Source organism: Numenius arquata, chromosome 3 (assembly GCF_964106895.1).
Source record: "Numenius arquata chromosome 3, bNumArq3.hap1.1, whole genome shotgun sequence".
NCBI lineage: Eukaryota > Metazoa > Chordata > Aves > Charadriiformes > Scolopacidae > Numenius > Numenius arquata.
In genome coordinates this window covers 28,308,995-28,328,721 of record NC_133578.1, presented here as the reverse complement: position 1 = coordinate 28,328,721, position 19,727 = coordinate 28,308,995, and the positions used below count along the sequence as shown (strand labels likewise).

The following is a 19,727-nucleotide window of genomic DNA, read 5'->3' as shown; positions in this document are numbered from 1 at the left end:
ATGCCTTCTCTTCCCAAATATCTGGTACTTTGTTCTTCTTTTCTTGTTGACCTGAAAGTCATGTACTAGGAATGTTGATTGCCCTGGTTTGTGGGCTTCGGTTACTACACACTGTCATCCCTTCAGACCTTTGAATAAAAACAGTTGTGAAGTTGGCTTCATGCATCTTAAGTCAGTCTGATTCAGATGTGCTCATTCTTCAATGAAGCATCTGTTTGAGTTTTTTTTTTTAATGCGGTTTAAAAATACAGCAATTGATTTCTAATCTGCAAAGGATGTAAGCGCAGTCTAAAAACTCCAGCCTCCTACAGTTTTTGAGGAACATGTGATGACCACACCTGGAAACCACAAAAATGATGTAGGCGGTTAGTAGCAGGGTTTTGTGCAATGCTGAAAGTTAAGTTACAAAATTTTTCTTCAACAAGCTGCTTTGTACTAATCTACTGTGATTATTGTGGTGTTCCTATGTAGTTTTAATGTCACCTTTGTCTTGGAATGAACTGTAATAAGCTATTGTGGATACATTGTTAGACAAGCCGCATGTGTTCTCAAATCTGTGTTTCTGCCCTGTTCTGAGTATCAGTTGAGCTTTTTGTCCAGTCAGTTCTAATGCCTCGTCTGTTATGTTGTAGTCTTCTTTCCACTCTCAAACTTCCTTACTGTGGTTTCTAAGGCTTTTTTTCCTTCCTGTTTTATTTTTTTTGGTGGTTTGTGTTTTTTTTTTTTCTCTCCCCTTTCTTGCTTTTTTCTGCTCCCAGATGTAGGACCTTTTCTCCTATAATTATTTGCCTTAGGTAGCCCCAGTGAAGAGCCTGGTATAGAGCTGTTACAAGACAGGTCCTATTTAGAGGCAAGCAGGAAAATAATCTAGTGCAGATGGATGCTTCAAGGGATATAGAAATTCCTTGCAAATGCATTTTGGTTTTTTTTTCTTCATCGCTACTAGCTTTGTCAAATCTAGTTTGAGTGTTCTTTCAGGGGGACAGCAGAATGTATACCCTTGCTGAATAAGATTATATTCTGCCATACCTTGAAGCATACGTTCAAGATGGAATGATGTCTAGTTGGAGGCCATTAACCAGTGGTGCACTCCAGAGATCAATACTGGGTCCAGTACTTTTCAACATCTTCATTAATGATCTGGATGCCTGGGCAAACGTTTACCCTAATTGCTGGCTCAGGCTTGAACTAAGTTCCTCACCTCTGGCCAAACACCAAAAACTACTTCTCAGCACTGATCTCTTTGCTCCAGCTCTCTTTTGGCTGCCCAATTCCAGTGCCACTTCAGTGGACCCTCTTAGGTGCTCCCTTTCGCTCAGCCCTAACCCTATAGACAAGCTAACCATCATAGACAAACTGTGGATGTGTAGGCTGGATAAGCAGATGGTGAGGTAGGCTGAAAACTGGCTGAATGGTTGGGCCCAGAGGGTGGTGATCAGTGGCACTAAATCTAGTTGGAGGGCAGTAACTAGTGGTGCACACCAGGGATCAATACTGAGTCCAGTCCTCTTTTAACATCTTCATTACTGATCTGGATGATGGGGCAGAGTGTGCCCTCGGCAAGTTTGCTGATAACACCAGACTGAGGAGTGGCAGTGATGCCAGAAGGTCATGCTGCCATCCAGAGGGACCTCGACAGGCTGGAGAAATGGGCTGACAGGAACCTCGCAAAATTCAACAGAGGGAAGTATGAAGTTCCTCCCACCTAGGGAGGAACAACCGCCTGCACCAATCCATGCTGGGGACCACTCAGTTGGAAAGCAGCTTGGCAGAAAAAGGCCTGGGGTCCTGGTGGACATCAAGTTGACCACGAGCCAGCAATGTACCCTCACAACAAAGAAGGCTAATGGTATCTTGGGCTGCAATGGGAGGAGTGTTGCCAGTAAGTGAGTGGAGGTGATCCTTACCCTCTGCTCAGCACTGATGAGGCCACACTTGGACTAGTGTGTCCAGTTCTGGGCTCTCCAGTACAAGAGAGATACGGAGCTACTCAAAAGAGTCCAGCAAAGGCACCACAAAGATGATGGAGGGACTGGAGCATCTCTCCTGTGAGAAGAGGCTGAGAGAGCTGTGACTGTTCAGCCTGGGAAAGACAGGGCTCAGGAGGATCTCATCAATGTGTACAAATATCTGAAGGGAGGGTATAAAGAAGGCAAGATGGCGCCAGGCTCTTTTCAGTGGTACCCAGTGACGGGACCAGAGGCGATGTGTACAAATTGAAGGACAGGACATTCTGTCTGAACATCAGGAAACACTTTTTACAGTGAGGGTGACTGAGTACTGCCACAGGTTGCTCAGAAAGGTTGTAGAGTCTCCATCCTTGGAGATACTCTGAAGCTGTCTGGACGTGGTCCTGAGCACCTGGCTCTAAGTGGCTCCACTTGAGCAAGGGAGTTGGACAAGATGACCTCAGCCATTCTGTGAAAACTGGGAAAAACAAGTTTCCCAGAGATAGGGACATCCACATTTATTTTGATATGGACAAACTTAACTTTTGCTTTTCCTCATCCTTTGAGGTGACTGAGGTACTAGCTTTGCATCCCCTCTTCTTCAGCTTCAGATTGAGATAGACACTAGCATTGCAGTTTTCTTCCCAACCAGTTGGTTTAATGATATTACTGGCAAATAAAACTGATCTTGTTGAAGTTGCACAGTGGTTCTCTCTAATAAGAAGTAACACTTGCACATTTGTGAAAATTTCTTTGCATCACGCTTCTAGTATTAACACTTTGCCAAATACTATATGTTGTTGTAGTATGGTTCAAGATCATTGGAGAAGGGTGTGAAAAGCTGTCATCATTCAACCCCTGCCTGCAACTAGGACCACACAGCCACTTGCTCAGTACTCCCCCATAGGGAAAGCAGAAGAGGGAACAAAGAGGGGGGAAAAAACCTCATGGGTTGAGATGAAGACAGTTTAATAGAACAATAACAGAAGAGAAACAACGCAAGTTGCTCTCACCACCTGTGATGAGCCCCTCCCAGATCAACAATTGGGACTTAACACTACCCCATGATGGGTTGCCCAGCCTGTCCTGAGCAGTGATCTCAGATTCCTGCCTCCGCCAGCCAATCCCCATTTATATACCAAGTATGATGTCTGTGGTGTGGAATAGTCCTTTGGCCTGTCTATGTTTGCTCTCAGCTTCTCTGGGAAGCTGAAAAAGCCCTTGACTAATGTAAACATTACTTAGCAACAACTAAAACAATATGTGTTATCAACATTCTTTTCATACTAAATCCAAAACGTGGCAGTTACTAGGAAGAAAATTAACTCTATCCCAGCTGAAACCAGGACAGTTATCAACATTATTCTCATACTAAGTTCAAAACACAGCATCTAGTAGGAAAAAAATATTAACTCTATCACAGCTGTAAGCAGGACAAAAGCTTAAGTACTGGTTAATTTTGATCAAGCACAAGGGCTGTTCTGGAGAGATTCATAGATGCCGTTATGCATTTAAGTTCATAAGCAACTGCTGCCTCTCTTGGCCTTCCTTCTTTACCCTAATAGTCTGTAGGGCAAAAAGATTCCTTCTGTTGGAACTTGTGATGAGGACCAGTGTGACTGTCAGATGCATTTAAAATGTAACTGCTGCTTTCCAGTTTCTATTCAGAAGCCATCTTCTGTGTTAGAGCTAGGCTTCTAATAGCAAAAAGTTTGTGAATGGTGCACAGAAGTAGAACAAAGGAAAAATACGACACTGCCCCAGTGTTATGTCATTGTAATATTTAAAAACTTTTCTGGTGAATAATTCTTAGACACAGCACCCAAAACAATATTACTGCTTTACATGCATTTCCATATTTTTTAACATAATACAATATGATGACAATAAGTCAGAAATGTGCCAGAGGTATAGAAAACTATAGAAAGTTGGGAAGGAAGAAATGTGGGATATGTATACATTAAAGAGGATGGACCCCTCACCAGGAAATGACTGCTGTACGCTCATATTTAGTGAGCTCTGAAAGAGAGTAATGTCTTGTTTGCCTTTCTGCTTTACTCAGATGTAGATTATTCAGGGTTATTTTGAGAAGTGCAATAAAAGTTATGTTTTGAGAATGGTTGTGAACTGCTACTGTAAACACAAGTTCACTGTTAACAAAAGGGCTGTGCCACCATTGCCACATATTGTTTTTTAGGGTAGGGGTGTTCTGCCTCTCCTAAAGAGTTTATCAATTAATACAGAAGAACTGCTGTTAATATTCACTCATTCGGCTTTCTCCTTCCAGTGCTGATCACATACACACTTGTTCTAGTGTTCCTTTTTTTTTTTTTAAATAATAAATGAAAACAACCAACAGAAAACACTTCATTAATGTTCTGATTGATGATACGTCAGACTAGTAAAGATGTCTTGAAGTTTTGGGGAATCAGGTACAAATTGAGATGTTGATACGGTGTTCTCAGGCAACAGGAACCTCTGTTTCAATAAAAACTCTGCAGGAAGGTGACTCTTTGCAAAACAGGTGATTGACTTTCTACCTGAGGCTAGCTTGTAGCTAGGAAAAAAAAAAGAGGATACCTGCTTCTAGTCCTTCCAAAGTCAATGCCACTTGTGTATATAGTTATCATCTTATTTGCATTCAAAGAAAGACTTCAGAGAAAAATTATTAAACATAAAAAGAAATGTATTCTTCTATGCATCATGTCATCTGTGTATCTACGCTGCTAACTTCAGTGAAATGTGGACTTCATGAATTATCTCTTGTCATTTAATTACTAACTTTCCTGCATACTGTAACCTTTCTTAAGTGATTTTTCCCTCATTTTTTCATTCTGCCTGTGATCTCTGTAAAAAGGATCAGTTAATGACACTTCAAAAATGTACAATGAAACAAAAAATAAACCCCAACCTAGAAATGTGAGGCATAAAGTCATTTGAGCAAGGTCAGCTCTGTCATGGCACACATCTTGGATAATTTATGTTAAAACATGGCTGGAATATCTTTAACTGCACATTTAACTGGAAACTGGAGCAGGAGACTATGATGATCGTTACATTAAGGAAATCTTAACTTTAGGTTTTTGGGGTTATTCTTTCCAGTATTCCAGTTTAGGCTAAAATTATTGAAAAAATGAGTTCTGATATAAAAATGCAAAGAAAAAGGTCATTAATTAAAGACCATTGCATTGCAGAGCTGTACTCGTTCAATTTAGTCCATAACATAAGTATGTTGCCAGGCATTCTTTAAGTCAGGTGTGATATTTTCCACAACCAAAAGTAACCTTATCTCAAAGCTTTAAAATGCAAGTATAGCAATGCTCCTGAAGCTGTCCCATTAAAGTGAAGTTTTTATGTTGCAATTTTACAGTAATGTGTACTGCTACTAAAAGAGAATATCCTTTTCCTGTCAGAGGTGAAAATGACGGTCGTTTATGTTTGGTGTTTTTATGCAGTGGGTATACAAATGTATCTCCTTTATGCTTTTCCATAGTGTGTATGTGACCATAAAGGCAGCCTTATCAAGGTGTGGATTCTGCTGAATCTTTGTGCTGTGTTAATTTTCAACCAGATCAGCTCCCTGACTGATTGTCTGTGTGGCCACAACAGCACTATGGCTGCTACAGCTGAGAAGTAATGCTGTGCACGGGACTCAGGTGTATCAGGCGTTTACATTGGTATATGCCACTTCTGGAACCATGACCTAGGCAGCAGTCCTGCCCTTTATGTGCATGTTTATGACCCTTTGGCAACCTAACTTGCATCACTATTACTAGAAGGATTTGCTAGCAATGGGGAAATAGGTATTAAATACCTAAGCTAAATATGACTGGACTGCATGTCCTGGCCTTATTAGTTTGTGGTGAATAGTTTACAAGTACAGTCAAGTATTTTTGCTACCTGTCACCTTTCGCCATGTGCAATGAAAAATGTCGTTAGCTTAGTACAAGCTGATGGATTGCATATGCTTCCTCCCACTGGGGAGCTGTCTTGGTTCCATGTGCAGGGGAGGAGGGAGCCTGTGTTTGTGTCTGGGTGCAGTTTTGGGGTGGGTTTGAGGGGGAGGGGATGTGTATGGCTGTTTTCTTGGCTGTTAGAAGAGGAACAGAGTAAATTGTTGTAGGTTTTCAAGAATTCTGTAGTTACTTGATTATTTTATTAAGTAATCAAAACAGACAGTTACTCCTCCTGCTCCAGTGAAACATCGTCAGCAATGATGCAACAGTGGCCTGAGCACTTAACTATAAAGCAAAACTTGAATAAATTAAAATCCTGGACTACTATGTGCTTTCAGAAATTTCTAATTTCTGCTTTCTTTTCCTCTTTGGATTTTCAGTAAGTAGATTCAGATTTCTTTTTATAATTTGTTGCTGGTTGAAACCAGTTCCTTTTTTTAATAATTGTAATTCTGGTTTTCTGTTTCAATTTAAACCAACTTTGTTAAACTTTAGTAAAGAATAAGAAATCCTGATCTCTGGGCCCACGTTAAAATCAAGTAGGGAATGAAAAGCAATTGGTAAGTGTTAAAATAGTAAATCCTCAAACTCTTTTTTTAGCTTTATTTTTTTTGTTTGTTTTTTAAAGTATTTTAAGGAATGATGGATTATAAACTTGAAGATCAACAAAGATATTTTAGCTGTTAGTGCAGCTCTATGAGAGGCCTCCAGGTGATTCCTTGTTGCTTGCTCTCTTGTTGCTGCATGTGCCTGTGCGCTGTGGCCATAACGTGCTCCTGCTGAGATTTGGTATAGAATAGTTGCATTGCACAGGTGTACAGTGAAATGGGGTGGAAAATTTTGCTGCTTTACTTTAGTGAAGAGTGAAAACAAATGTGCTGTCAACCTTTGTACAGCAATAAAGGTTTATGGTTGGGTTAGTGAGCAGCTTTTTTAAACCATAAATTACATTTTCTCCAAATGTGTGATAAAATAAGAAATCTTTTACTCTTGCTGATTTCATAATGCTCAGATGCATAGCATCCCTTTTAGAAACTCAGAAGTATTTAAAACCTTGGGTTTTAGCAATAATCTATTTTTACAGAGGGAAAAGGTTAACGTTAAAGAAGAATATTATAGAATTCTAGGTGTATTTTACATTTAAATGATTCTAGGTATCATGGCAGTGTTATTTGTTTGTTTTTAATAGAATGAAAATCTGATTTACCCTTTCTAGGCTATGTGACCCCATCTTTATGGTGAATATAAAGCTGTCGTTCCTTGTAGACTAATATAAACCTATGTTCCTAGGTAATTGAGTTCACGGATAATGTTTCAAGCTCACATTATATCTGCTCGTGTCAACTTACTGGTTCATTTTATTGAAAAGGATTATGTTTCTCACAAGGCAGCCTAGTGTCCTGTCTAGCTGATGTTTTTTCCGGTGCATATTATGGTCACAGGTGTGAGGGAGGAAGAGCTGTTAAGTTAGAGTACAATAAATAGCAACTTTAGCAGTTGATAGGAATATTAGTAATTCACTGAGAAGTGGAAAACTTAAAACTCTGTGGATTTCAAGATAGCTGAATCTTGACTTTTACAAGAAGAGCAACCATCTAAACACATGGTAAAGAAACCAGGAATTGCTTTCATATAAGAAAGCAATGCAGAACTAAATGTCTGCGGCATGCTGTGATGGGCTGTGCTACTTCTGATCTGAGAAAAATCTGAGTTTTTCTTTTCTAAGGAGATGTAATATTTTGGAGGGGATTTGTTTATTTATTTAATATGTTTGCTTATTGTTCTAGAGGCTTTAATATAATTATGGTGCTTTTAGATATTAGCTGCAATGAACATCCACAATTTACGATTTCTAAAATCTGAAACCTGTATATGGCATCTTAAAAAGAGTGATTGTTTGTTCAGCTGTGTGTTTCAAATCCACTTTCAACAGAAATATCAATAATCTCCAGAAATTAAAAACCCAATACTGCTAGTCTTACAATATACAGATTTCTTTAGCATCAGCAGATAGAACAGATTTAAGTTATCTAAATTTTTAATGCATTTCCAGTTGTAACAAAAATTAATTACTTAGAAGAGCATCAAAGAAAAGAATGCTTGTTTGTTTTATGTGTCTTAAAATACCTAAAGTGAGGAGAAATACAGCCTGGATTTAGTAAAGGTAAACGGAGCATTCAAGCTATTTACTTACTGCAATCGGATTTAATAGTTAAAAGTCATCCAGACCAATGCACATAGTGTGGAATCCTATTTATGGTATTTGTTTTCCGTACTTTCTGTGTGCTGTTTAATTCTGATAGTTCTTAGTGTGCTATTTATGTTTTATGTTGATCAACCAAAAATCTATTGGGTGTACTTAATTGCACATTCTTGTTAAATATGTATTGTCCAAATCTATGTCTGTAAATACATGATATGCTAAAAATATTTGGTGGTAATGCACAAGGCTACTTACAATATGGAAGAATAGAGAAATGCCAAATATGTCTATACAAAATATATAGCTCCAGTATGTTCTTTTGGAAATAATGGCAGTTGTATTTCTAAATGTTAGGTGTATGTAGTAATACTTTTTGTCTTAAAAAATAATAGTCTTCATCATCACTAAGAAATAGTTAAGGATTTATAGGTGGGTAAAATCAGCATTTCAGTTCATGTTCTAAAGCATGGTAGCATCAAAATTAAATCCACTACGACCTGACTGAAGTTTGCATTAACTGAAATTCTTCGTGTTGTGTCCCCCTAGGAAGAACAGGCTGCTAAACTCAAAGCTGAGAAGATCAGGGTTGCATTAGAGAAGATTAAAGAGGCACAAGTGAAAAAGGTAAATTATTTATACTGTTTTTTAATCATATTCACGTGGAAAATGCAGGCAGAATTCTTTTTGTTTTGTTTATTACCCTTAAGTTGCCCAAAATGAAATAGGAACACTCCAGTGTTCTGATCTTGAATGATAATGTACTTTCTCGTCTAGACTGGATCTAATCAAGAAAATCCTAGTATGTGGAATAACGTTATGTTTTTCTTAAGGAATAGCTTATTTTGCAGCAAGTGCTGCAAAAGACTTTGACAACTTCCACTCAGAGCTGAAATGAAGGTCCAGCCTCCTGAGATTGTACATTAAGCGGTCACACATTTAAAATTTGGGTCTATTTTCTTTATAGACCCCTTCCCATTATGCATAGCAAGATTTTCTAGTGGTAAATGGAATAAAAGCATTCTAGACTACAGTCAGGGGTTACCAAGTGGAGAAAGTCTACTGACACCACTTGATGCACTATCAAAGAATAGAAAGCTTTCCCTTGAAATTTAGCATTCTTATTTTACATTTGGAGTTTTTCAGTAGCTTAAAATGCCCTTTACATTTAGTGTCTATATATCAAAAGCTAAAAAACTGTCCTGACTGGAAGATGGGAATTGGCAAGCCGATCAGCGTATTACAACTAGTATGTTTTAACTTTTCCAGCTGAACGAGGTGTAAGAAAGGAAGCATAATGATTGGCAAGAAGAATGTATTATCTTAAGCTTTTTTGATTGGTTAAAAAAATGGCTGCATTTTTCTTTCTGGGCAATCACCTCTTTAAAGTGCCTATGAAAAGCCATTGTGTTTAAAAAGCAGATTTCTTTCGCGCTAATGTTTCACGCTCCCCAGAAAAAGAGGATTTAGTATAGGTATATTGTTTACATAATAGCATTTTTGGAAAATATGGAGCAAGTGGGCACAAAGCTTGAATTGCAAATCTGAAAAATTCTGATTCTGTATAAGGTTGTGCAGAACTCTATATCTGTGTTTGTTGCACCTAGTTATGTGAGAAAAATTGTCACAAAGACACTATTAATCCAAACAAGACACTTTGGCAGGAGGGATTTTTTTTCCTCCTTAACACACAATGAAAGCACATTATCATTGTATTGGGAAGACCTTTATATTTGCTCTCTTATATTGAAGGAGAACAGTATCTTGTTAAGTGTCCATGATACAGATATCTAAGCACCATTTATGGCTTTTTACATTTTGAGGGAGGGTTTTGATTGAATTTAGTATTTTATTGTATTTTAACAAAATTTTAGAGAAAGAAACACTATCTTAAAAAACATGTTTTTATTTGAAATGTGGGAAATCAATCCTTCTTATTTTTCTGATTTTCTGGTTAATAGTTGGTGATCAGAGTCCACATGTCTGATGACAGCTCAAAAACAATGATGGTGGATGAGAGGCAGACAGTGAGACAAGTATTAGACAATCTGATGGACAAATCGCATTGCGGTTACAGTTTAGATTGGTCATTGGTGGAAACCATCTCTGAATTGCAAATGGGTAAGTAATAATTACAAACTTTTATAATTCTTATCTGTTTATGTAATACTTGTCTATATCTGTGTCCTCAGAATGATATAAATTCTTGTCTTCGTAATGTTCATCATCCCATTCATTCATATAGTAAACCTTCATTCATGTAATAAAGCTCATGAAGGATGTAGTTTCAGAATGATCTGGGAATGTTTTCTTCTTTCATATTAAAAGCATGTCTAAATTCTGAGGTGTGATATAGTAATTTTGTTAATGTCTAGCCACTGAGACTCTTGATTTTGATGTATTCCTCATAGAAGAAAGAAATAAGGGATAAAAAACTTACCACTTACCATGCATCTTCCTCTTTGTAAATATTGTACTGATCCTAATAGCTCTTATTACAAAAAGCTGTCTACATTTTTTTCTGTTAAATATTTTAATGCAATTGGCAATAACATCTCTGAGGGCAATTAAAGCTCCTTTGTGCTGCATCGCACATACCACAATGTAAGTTGTCATTTAGTCAAACGATACAGCATCTTGGTAGAAAAGAAGGGGGAAAGTGATAGAAAGCCAATGTTATTAATCCCCATTATCAGAGAAGAATTACATCAAAGAGTTGTTAAGCTTCTTACCTGTTGACTAAAGAGAACCCCATAACTGATTTCAAATTAAAATTCAAATCAGTATTTCCTCTTTCTTTTGGTGAAACCTTTTCTATTTCAGGCAATGTAGCATGTTAACTTTGCTAATTGTTAGACAGAAAAGGCTGTTGTAAGGTAACAAGGTATCCTTTGACTGTTTTACCTTCCATATGAAAAATAACATCTTTCTAGGCTCAAATCCTTAAAATTTTAATAAATGAAAACTTGCATTGTGCAATTTTGAAACTAGAAAGAACTTCATAAATTCTATGTAAATCCAAATTAGGTATGTAAAAATCAAAGGTCTAATTCTGTAATATTTTACCAGTGAGAATAATATGAATAAATAACCTTATTAGTTCTGCAATAGTTTTATGCTTCTGTCCAGCAGGATCCTGGACTCAAAGCTCAACCAGGGGTCTTTCCCATCCTGGATTTGCTTTCATAAGACACTTCCATTCACTGTGCAGCCTGGAAAAAATAAAAGGAAAAGATAATGGAAAAAAATATTTTCAATTAATGTTGGAAACAAAGAGCTAGGCTGCAGACAGGAAGATAAACTGATATTTATCCAAATTAACAGTGCGTCTGAATTAAGATTATTTTGAAATTAATTAATTTGAATTTAAAATTATATTTGAAATGAAACCAGGGTTAACAAATCTCTCTTGTTGTCGGGTGTTTTGCAAGTATATACATACCCTACTGCATGGGCTCAGTGACATACTGGAAAAGACAGGATTTAACTGCTGATAAACCTAAGAGAGATGCAAGAGATTAGAATTCAGTTTTCTCTTTCATTTTTCAGTTTGGCTGTCCTTGCTCCTTGGTAGAGCAACTTTAGTTTTTCATAGATTTCATATACATGTGTTTTTTTAAAAGGCAATCCAAAATGCAGCCAGTTTGATTCATCTGTTTTATACTGGAACTTGAAAAACAGATGAAAAAATGGTTACAACAAAGCCCTCACCCTATGTACAATTGTGTATTGTATTGTGTTATTTTGCCAGTGGCTCATCTTTTAAAACATTTTTTCTGGCAATGCCTATGCAAGAGGAAGAAACTCCTTTATTATAATATTTTCCTTTAGCAAGACACAGAAGACCTACATACCTTCACAGTGTATTTCACCATGTTGTCTTGTCAGTTGATTGCTCATTAATTGAACAGTTCAATAAAATGCAGTGAAAGCTTTAAGCTAATAAAATGCGGAGAAAGACATGAGGCTTGTGGAGTTCAGGTTGTCTTTGCATTTTATGTGGTCTGTTTCAAATGTGTGTGGTTAACTATTGAGGAGTCTGATTTAGGTACATGTACTTGAAGTAGAAGACCACCTGTTACTATCTAATGGTTTAACCAGGCGCTTTATACGTACTTTTAGAAGAACTCAGTAATATTATTTCCAGAATGCGGAATGAAGTGCTTTGCCCAGTTTTACCCTGCAGGTTTGTACCAGAAAGAGCTCTGGAAGGTTTCTTTTTGTTGGGACAACGGTTGTTTTAATTTTTTGAGTTAGAGCAGATTATATCTATGAAATATCTGAGTTATAGTGTTTTAATTTCAGAGGATATGTTTAATAATAGGAATATTGCATTGTATGCAGTTTTACATACTATAGGTACATTATGCTCAGTGAATAAGTTGCTTTGTGTTTGAGTTCAGTTATTGTTCTTGTAATAACAGTTGATATGTTTTGAAAGCTATCCAGTTTCACTAATGAGGCTGCAGTGAGATTTAAGCTTTTGTATGACAGTCCTCTGAAGGTTTTTTGTCTTGTTCTTCTGTTAGGTAACACCTTTTTTACTTTCTTGGAAGACAGTATTGCTGTGTTGCTGATAGAGCTTGATGGAAGTCGTGAGTTGTAACTTGAAGCTTCTTAGAGAGATCTCATTGAGACCTACATTAACATTGTGTTGTCATCTCAAACCTTAATTCATTCCCTACAGATGACATTTTGTTGCGTTCACTCTGCTTAATTACCAAAGATGTTGAGATGTCATCTGTCATCTCAGACTTCGTTAGTGATAGCTCCTAGGTCTGGATGTGATCAGTGCCATATACCCTCTGTAAAAATATGGTGTAATTGATTTTGTGGAAAAAAACATGTTCTGCTTTCAGATGTGATTGAAATGTCAAGCAAGTCCCAAAGGACTCTGAAAGAAATAATTGGCTGCAATGCCACTGTGTCACCTATGGGAAGAGGGAATGAATTGCAGAATGTGCAGTTCTACTTCAGTGTCTTTGAAAGGAGGAGAAAGTTGGTCTAGTGGTTTCCCAAAGATATATTCTTCTCTATTTATTTTAGAATAAGGGGTTTCAGATATTTCTTTACCATTTCAGTAAATTTTTTTCTTCTTTTTCTTCTCTTTTTACTTCCTCTCTACTGTTTTGCCTATTTTCAGTATTTTGTATTAGTGTAAAAGTTGTAAATATTTCAACAGGGTCAAAGCTCGGAGTTCTCAGAAGCCATTGTTGATACACATTTATTGAGCAAGACAGATTGTAAGAAATAGACAGTGTCGGTTTTCAGATTTCTTCTACCATACCCCTGCTAACCACAGGTATTCTGCATTTCAGAGGCATCAGTGATCCCTCTGGTCACTGTCTTTTTGTGATAGTTTATGAGTGAAATAGTGATTAGGGATGTAGAAACAAATTTTCTGCTGAAAAGCTGTCTAATAAATTCCTCCAGGGATTGCGTGTATGTACCAGAGTACATATAAATGTGGTAAGGTTCTTATTTGTTCTCATTAACATTTGAAATGTTGTCATTTGAGTCTGCTGTGTTCATGTGGGATGGTAGGCTTTGTCAGGTAAAAAAGGAAAAACACTTCATATATTGATGGAACTATAAGCCTGAAGAGATGGAAGTGAGTGTTGAGTGAGTGTATGTGTAAAATTAAACCAGGCATGTCTGAAAGTTGAGTAATTCTTTTAGTTTCTTAGTGTAAATTTCCCTATTTTAGTAGCCTTGAACTCTGTTTTCTTTCCATATATGTCTTGTCTCCCAGATAATGACTACACAGAGTAGTTTCTATTCCAAAAAGTGACAGATTCAAATAGATTTGCTCTCTTGTTATTGCTGCAGAAAGGATCTTTGAAGATCATGAAAATTTAGTTGAAAATCTTCTGAACTGGACAAGAGACAGTCAGAACAAACTAATGTTTGTGGAACGTATAGAGAAATACGCACTTTTCAAGAATCCCCAGGTAAGCCTGAAATTCACGTTGAATGCATGTGTGCATGCACGCGTGTATGTCTGATTGCAGTTTCTTACTTCTTTTGGTAACATTCATTTCCATACTTTTATTTTGGTACTTGCATATGTATTAAAATGCCAGGCAACTTTACACTGCAACACAAAATCAAGTCCCTAGCAGAAAACCATGAGCTGAAGCAATCTGTTTGCTAATGTGTTTGTGGTAATTTTAATGGAGATGAAGGCAAGCCATTTCATGGAATTTACACCAATACTTAATGCTGTTCAAAGATGTAAATATGAAAGAAAGGCATTGACAGATACTGCTAATAGTAACGCCTCTCCACTGTTACTGGCAAGAAGGGGAAGAGAAAATCAAAGAGAATAGCTACTCCATGGTCTCTTCACCTGTGTTTCCTGTTCCTTGGTTAGGAAAACAAAGGCCCCTCTTCTCTCTCAAATGGCCTTAAAAGCCTCCCTTCTCTCAAATGATAGCTAGAGATTGGATGTCTAGCAGCAGTTCAGTAATGGAAGAGAGTGGAGGAAAAGAAATGCAAAAGCAGAAGGTGGCCCTTTGAAGAATTTGAATTGAAAAGACCTGGAAAGAATATCACTTGATCTCTCTTTTAACTCTTACCTTATGTATTGTTTTTTGGTGTCATAGATTATTTTTATGTCTGCATGGCGTCTATGTGGTAAGGTCTTGGATTTAAACTGTCAGTTTTGCACACACATCCTTTGCGACATCATTGGTGTACTTGATATTCTTCTTTTTTTTTAAGCAAGAATTGAAAAACTGCTCTTACTCAAGTGCTTTGTGATGAAGGAGAAAAACTCTAAATTCTTTTTAAAAAGCATGTAGTTGATACATTTACTGTCAGTACATATGGTAGGCACTGTCAACAAGAATGAGGTAGCAGCATAAACCCAGTATTTCTTCTTGGTTTAAAATATTGAGCTGTCTAAAGTTTGTGAATATTGGGGTGTTTTTCCAGTGTAAGAGCTAGGGGTTAGGAAGCAGAAGATTGTCATTGTCCCAGTCCCTTGCAAGCTGAAGAAGAGTATAAAACTTCTTACTGTACAGTACCTATGCATAATTACCTTCCTTTTAAGAAGACAAGGAGTATTTAGTAACTCTTCATGAAAAATAAAGGGAGGCCTATAGGAGGAATAGGGAGGGTGTAGCAATAGGATGAGGGGTAACTGTTTTAAACTGAAAGAGGGGAGATTTAGGTTAGAAATTAGGAGGAAATTGTTTACCATGAAGGTGGTGAGACACTGGAACAGGTTACCCAGAGAAGTTGTGGATGCCCCATCCCTGGAAGTGTTCAAAGCCAGGCTGGATGGGGCTTTGAGCAACCTGGTCTAGTGGGAGGTGTCCCTGCCCATGGCAGGGTGGTTGGAAAAAGGTGATCTTTAAGGTCCCTTCCGACCCAAACCATTCTATGATTCTATGATTTGGCTTGATTTCAGAATGCCTGTAGAAATATTAAGCTTTCTCTTGTTACAGAACTATCTTCTGGGGAAGAAAGAAACCTCTGAGATGGCAGACAGAAATAAAGAGGTGCTGCTAGAGGTAAGACTGCCAAAACAAAAAGGTCATAGTGGTAGTTGCAGAGTTGGAAGCTAAACTCTAAAAGAGTGTGACGATTGGAATCGATGGACAGAGCTGAATGTAATTCTGGAACAACTGTGAATGGAATGTGTTGCATTTGAGATAAATGGCTATTTTGATGTTATGGTGTTTCAGATACTATCAGTTAATAAAAACATGTCTTTATTTTCTTTAATAACTAAAATGCCATACACAGTGATAATCAAAATGAAGTTACCTGTAACCGTGGGTAAAACCAGTGGAAATTTGCAGAACTGTCACCTGCTTTTTTCACCTGTGGTGGCAGAGACTTTTTTTACTAGTACTCTTCAAATGGTTATTCTCTACAAAATTCTATAGCATTCATTCAGTGAATGGTCTATGTTAATATTTTAAATTTTCTTAGTAAGCAAAGTAGTTAAACGTTGTTTCAAATACGCTTTAAAATAAGCAATCAAATATTAAATTTAAAAAATGACTGACAGAAAAGGAAGTTAATTAGTATCGAACTCATCATATAGTTTACAGAAGCAAGGACAACAAAAAAAATGTGTGGAGCATATAAAGCAAACAGTAAACATAGCCTCCATAAGCTGAAAACTGAATGGTTTTGTGACATTTTTGTAGAGACATAACGATGCTGAAGGGTCTTAGCTTTCACTTGATTTCCAGAATAATGACTATGATTTCAATAGTTACACAAAAGTAAATGTTTTGCGTATTTAATTTTGGATCATACTTAATACAATTTAACTTATAAGTAGCATATGCATGCTCTTAGTATATTATTAATATGGGTTTTAATAAGTGGTCATGTGAATACTTCTGATCAAAAAGATGCTTGAAGCCATGACATGCAGAGGGTTGTAATTCTATCTAACTCTCTCTGTCTTCTAAGATTACTCATAAATCTCTCTGTTACATATTAATCTGAACTGTATTTAAAGCACTTGTTTTCCTCTGTTAGCTCTTTATAAATAGAACCTTAACAGAAGTTTTAGTGTTGGCAGTTAGTAGCAACAAAGTACTCATGGGATGAATTATAGATGTATCTGGTGGATATGTAAGGAGGTTTTGTGTATAGATTTATGAGGCTATATCTATAAGGTGAGCGTGTGACTGTAAAGCTATTGGGGATCTATTACTGATAATCAGTGGTTAGAAAATCTTTACAGTAGCTGCTAATATTTTTGTTGCGATCCTTGCATTGAGAAAACGCTAAGATCCCCTATTGTGTTTTAATTACCTTACAGCTTCTAGAATTAATCTCTAATTCATACTACTGCATGAAAAAGAGCCGTCCCTGTTGTGTGTTTATTCCTTAGATAAAGAATTTGAGAATTTCAGTCATTAAGAACAAATCACTGCATGCTGGATGTTCTCTCTTTCGCTCTTCCCAAACCACTGTGTTTATTGGCAGGAATGTTTCTGTGGAAGTTCTGTAACTGTGCCAGAGATTGAGGGAGTTTTGTGGCTGAAAGAGGATGGTAAGAAGTCTTGGAAGAAACGTTACTTTCTTCTTCGAGCTTCTGGAATCTACTACGTCCCTAAAGGGAAGGCAAAGGTATGCTGTTTTAAAGCAATTTCCCTGAATTGTTTATTGCTGGTAAATCATGCACACAAGAGTCAGCCTTAAATTTTGGCTTAGCTCTGCCTTGCCTAGTGCCACATCCCTTAATTAAAAGTGCAGCTTTATCATGGAGATATTGTGTAGATTACTGTGGTAACACTTGATGTGAAGGGTGTAACCCCAAATTTAAAAATACAAGAAGACACAGGTCTGCTTTTTGAGTGAGCTTGGGGTTAGGTGTTCAGAAGCACTTGAGGAAAAATGATTGGTGGAGTTAAGAGGCTGTCTTTTCTCAAGCAGAATTCAGATGAAGGACCAAATGAAGCTCCTGTATCAGACGAGCTCCATAATCAGTTTGCATAATTTTATTGGTTTCAGTTAGTTCATATTAAATGGGATTCTTTTTGGACTAATTTGTGCTATGTTTTTTGAAACTGGTAAATATAACACCATTTCTTCAGTGTCACTTACTGCTGTTCTGTGTGTTACCAATAATGAAAAGTAAATAGAAAGCTGATATAAATGCACTATAGCTTCAAGGCTGAACTACTGTGAGTTCAAGGTGTCCGTGACTCTTGACAGTGTCAACTGATCCCCAGTACAGGAAGTCTACTTCCCACACAGCTGGCAATGAAGAGGAAATCTCTGTCAGCGCATCAACTCCCTTGAGAGCTGAATACATCTCAGATGTTCTTTCCATAGCCTTTTGCTTCATTAAAACAATCTGTATGCAAGATAGCCTGTCAGAATTCTGTGCCCTACAATCACTGCCAAACATCATTAGAATTGTACTCACAGTCACATGGGAATTTGGATACCTTGATTGTTACCAAGATGAAATGTAACTAGCAACTGTTGAAAAGTTCCTGATCAACCAATCCTATTTACTTTCTACTGATTACCAACTCTGAATAAACTGATGTAAAATGTTGTCAAAAGGCAAAATGCAGACAAAACACAAAAAAACAGACTGAATTTGGGAAAATGATATCCTGCTTAAAAATGAACTTCTGATGGAAGACTTTATGCGTGGCTGTATCTCCTTCTTGTATTGGTAGTTTTTGAATCAGATTGAAACTAATATTAGGGCTTAACTAGACCTTATATTAGTATTGGATCTTAACACTAGACTGATTTTGTCAGTGTGTGTGGTTTTCTTATACAGATGTTTTGTAAATTATTATTTTTGTATTTAATAGGTCTCGCGAGATCTCGTGTGCTTTCTACAGCTAGATCATGTCAATGTTTACTATGGACAGGACTATCGGAACAAATACAAAGCACCCACAGACTATTGTTTAGTGCTAAAGGTAACTTGTTAATTGTTTTTAAAATTCTTATGCTGAAAAGAGCAATTAAAGAGCTTGAAACATTTCCACATTAATCTTAGTCCCTTATAATAACTACACTTTCTAATGGTGAACAAGAAGCTGATTAACAATCTTGGGAGAGATTATATTTTGGAATATGCTTCCTATAGTAATATAACAATTGGAAAACTATGCCTGTCAGTTTTCTCTGTGAGTCTCTAAATTGTTTTCATTCTGCACATGAGAAATCTAAATTGCCATAAGTTACAGTGACAATGAGAAAGCTATGTTTAACTGTATTTTCTGTTGAGTTGTTGTAATGACCCTCCTTGACAGAAATATAGTAAACAAATGAGAAAATGCCATGCAGGGACTAGTGCAGAGTGAAGAAAAGGCTATGAATCACCTTCTTCCCCATCAGGCTGACAGATTTCTTCCTCCTGCCAGAAGGTCCATGTGGATTATGTGGTGGGGGAGGAAAAAATATCATAGAAGCAGCAGAAGAATGGCTTTACTGGATTTATCTAGCACTCTAGGTTTCTCTGACAGTGGCCTTTCTTCGTCAGTTGCTTACAGAAAAATTAGAAGTACAGGACAGTCTTGCAGAAATACTTCCACAGAATACTTTTTCAACCTTTAGAAATTTAGAAAGCCAGGAATCTTGGCTGTAGCCAAAGGTGCATTCTTACTCTTTGAGTATGTCCTGTCTCTTTTGGGATTCCAAGAAACTTTTAGAATGCTGCAGCAGTTGGGTACTTGTACGCTCTTGTGCTTGTTCTGAGCCATCAGTTGCTTTCCATTTCATTTTCCCGTCATTCTTGTATAGGAAGCGAACAGTTAGTGAACAATTGCTGCCTGTTCTCCGTGCTCCTCATGAATTTGTAGATGTTTCCATATTGCCCTGAATTGTCTTACTTCTAGACTGATGTGTCCCAGTCTATTTAATTGTTCATCATACTCTAAAACAACACTAAACTCTTTTTGACCCTTTGGCAACTCTGTACCTTACAACAATTCAGGCTCAGTGTGATAATACCCCCTGAAAGGCTAATTTCAGGGAGTTGCTGTTTTCTCAGAGCATAAGTCCAGAATTGTGCAGAAATTGGTATTAGAGTCAAGTCTACCCATATTGCCCAACCTGAGGGAAACAGGGTGCTGAGGGAAACAGGCAGAAACTTCTGAGTATAAAGGACAGGTAGGAAGAACA

General features: G+C 37.2%; 1 protein-coding gene across 1 annotated transcript in view; it reads left to right on the top strand.

Moving 5' to 3' along the window:
- RAPH1 (Ras association (RalGDS/AF-6) and pleckstrin homology domains 1) overlaps positions 1-19,727 on the top strand; it is a 96,323-nt gene that overhangs the window by 65,097 nt on the left and 11,499 nt on the right. The window contains exons 5-10 of the mRNA XM_074145606.1: positions 8,655-8,732; positions 10,067-10,226; positions 13,935-14,056; positions 15,557-15,622; positions 17,061-17,204; positions 18,410-18,520. Of these exons, the coding sequence (XP_074001707.1) occupies positions 8,655-8,732; positions 10,067-10,226; positions 13,935-14,056; positions 15,557-15,622; positions 17,061-17,204; positions 18,410-18,520 (681 nt within the window). The remainder of the gene's footprint in view (positions 1-8,654; positions 8,733-10,066; positions 10,227-13,934; positions 14,057-15,556; positions 15,623-17,060; positions 17,205-18,409; positions 18,521-19,727) is intronic.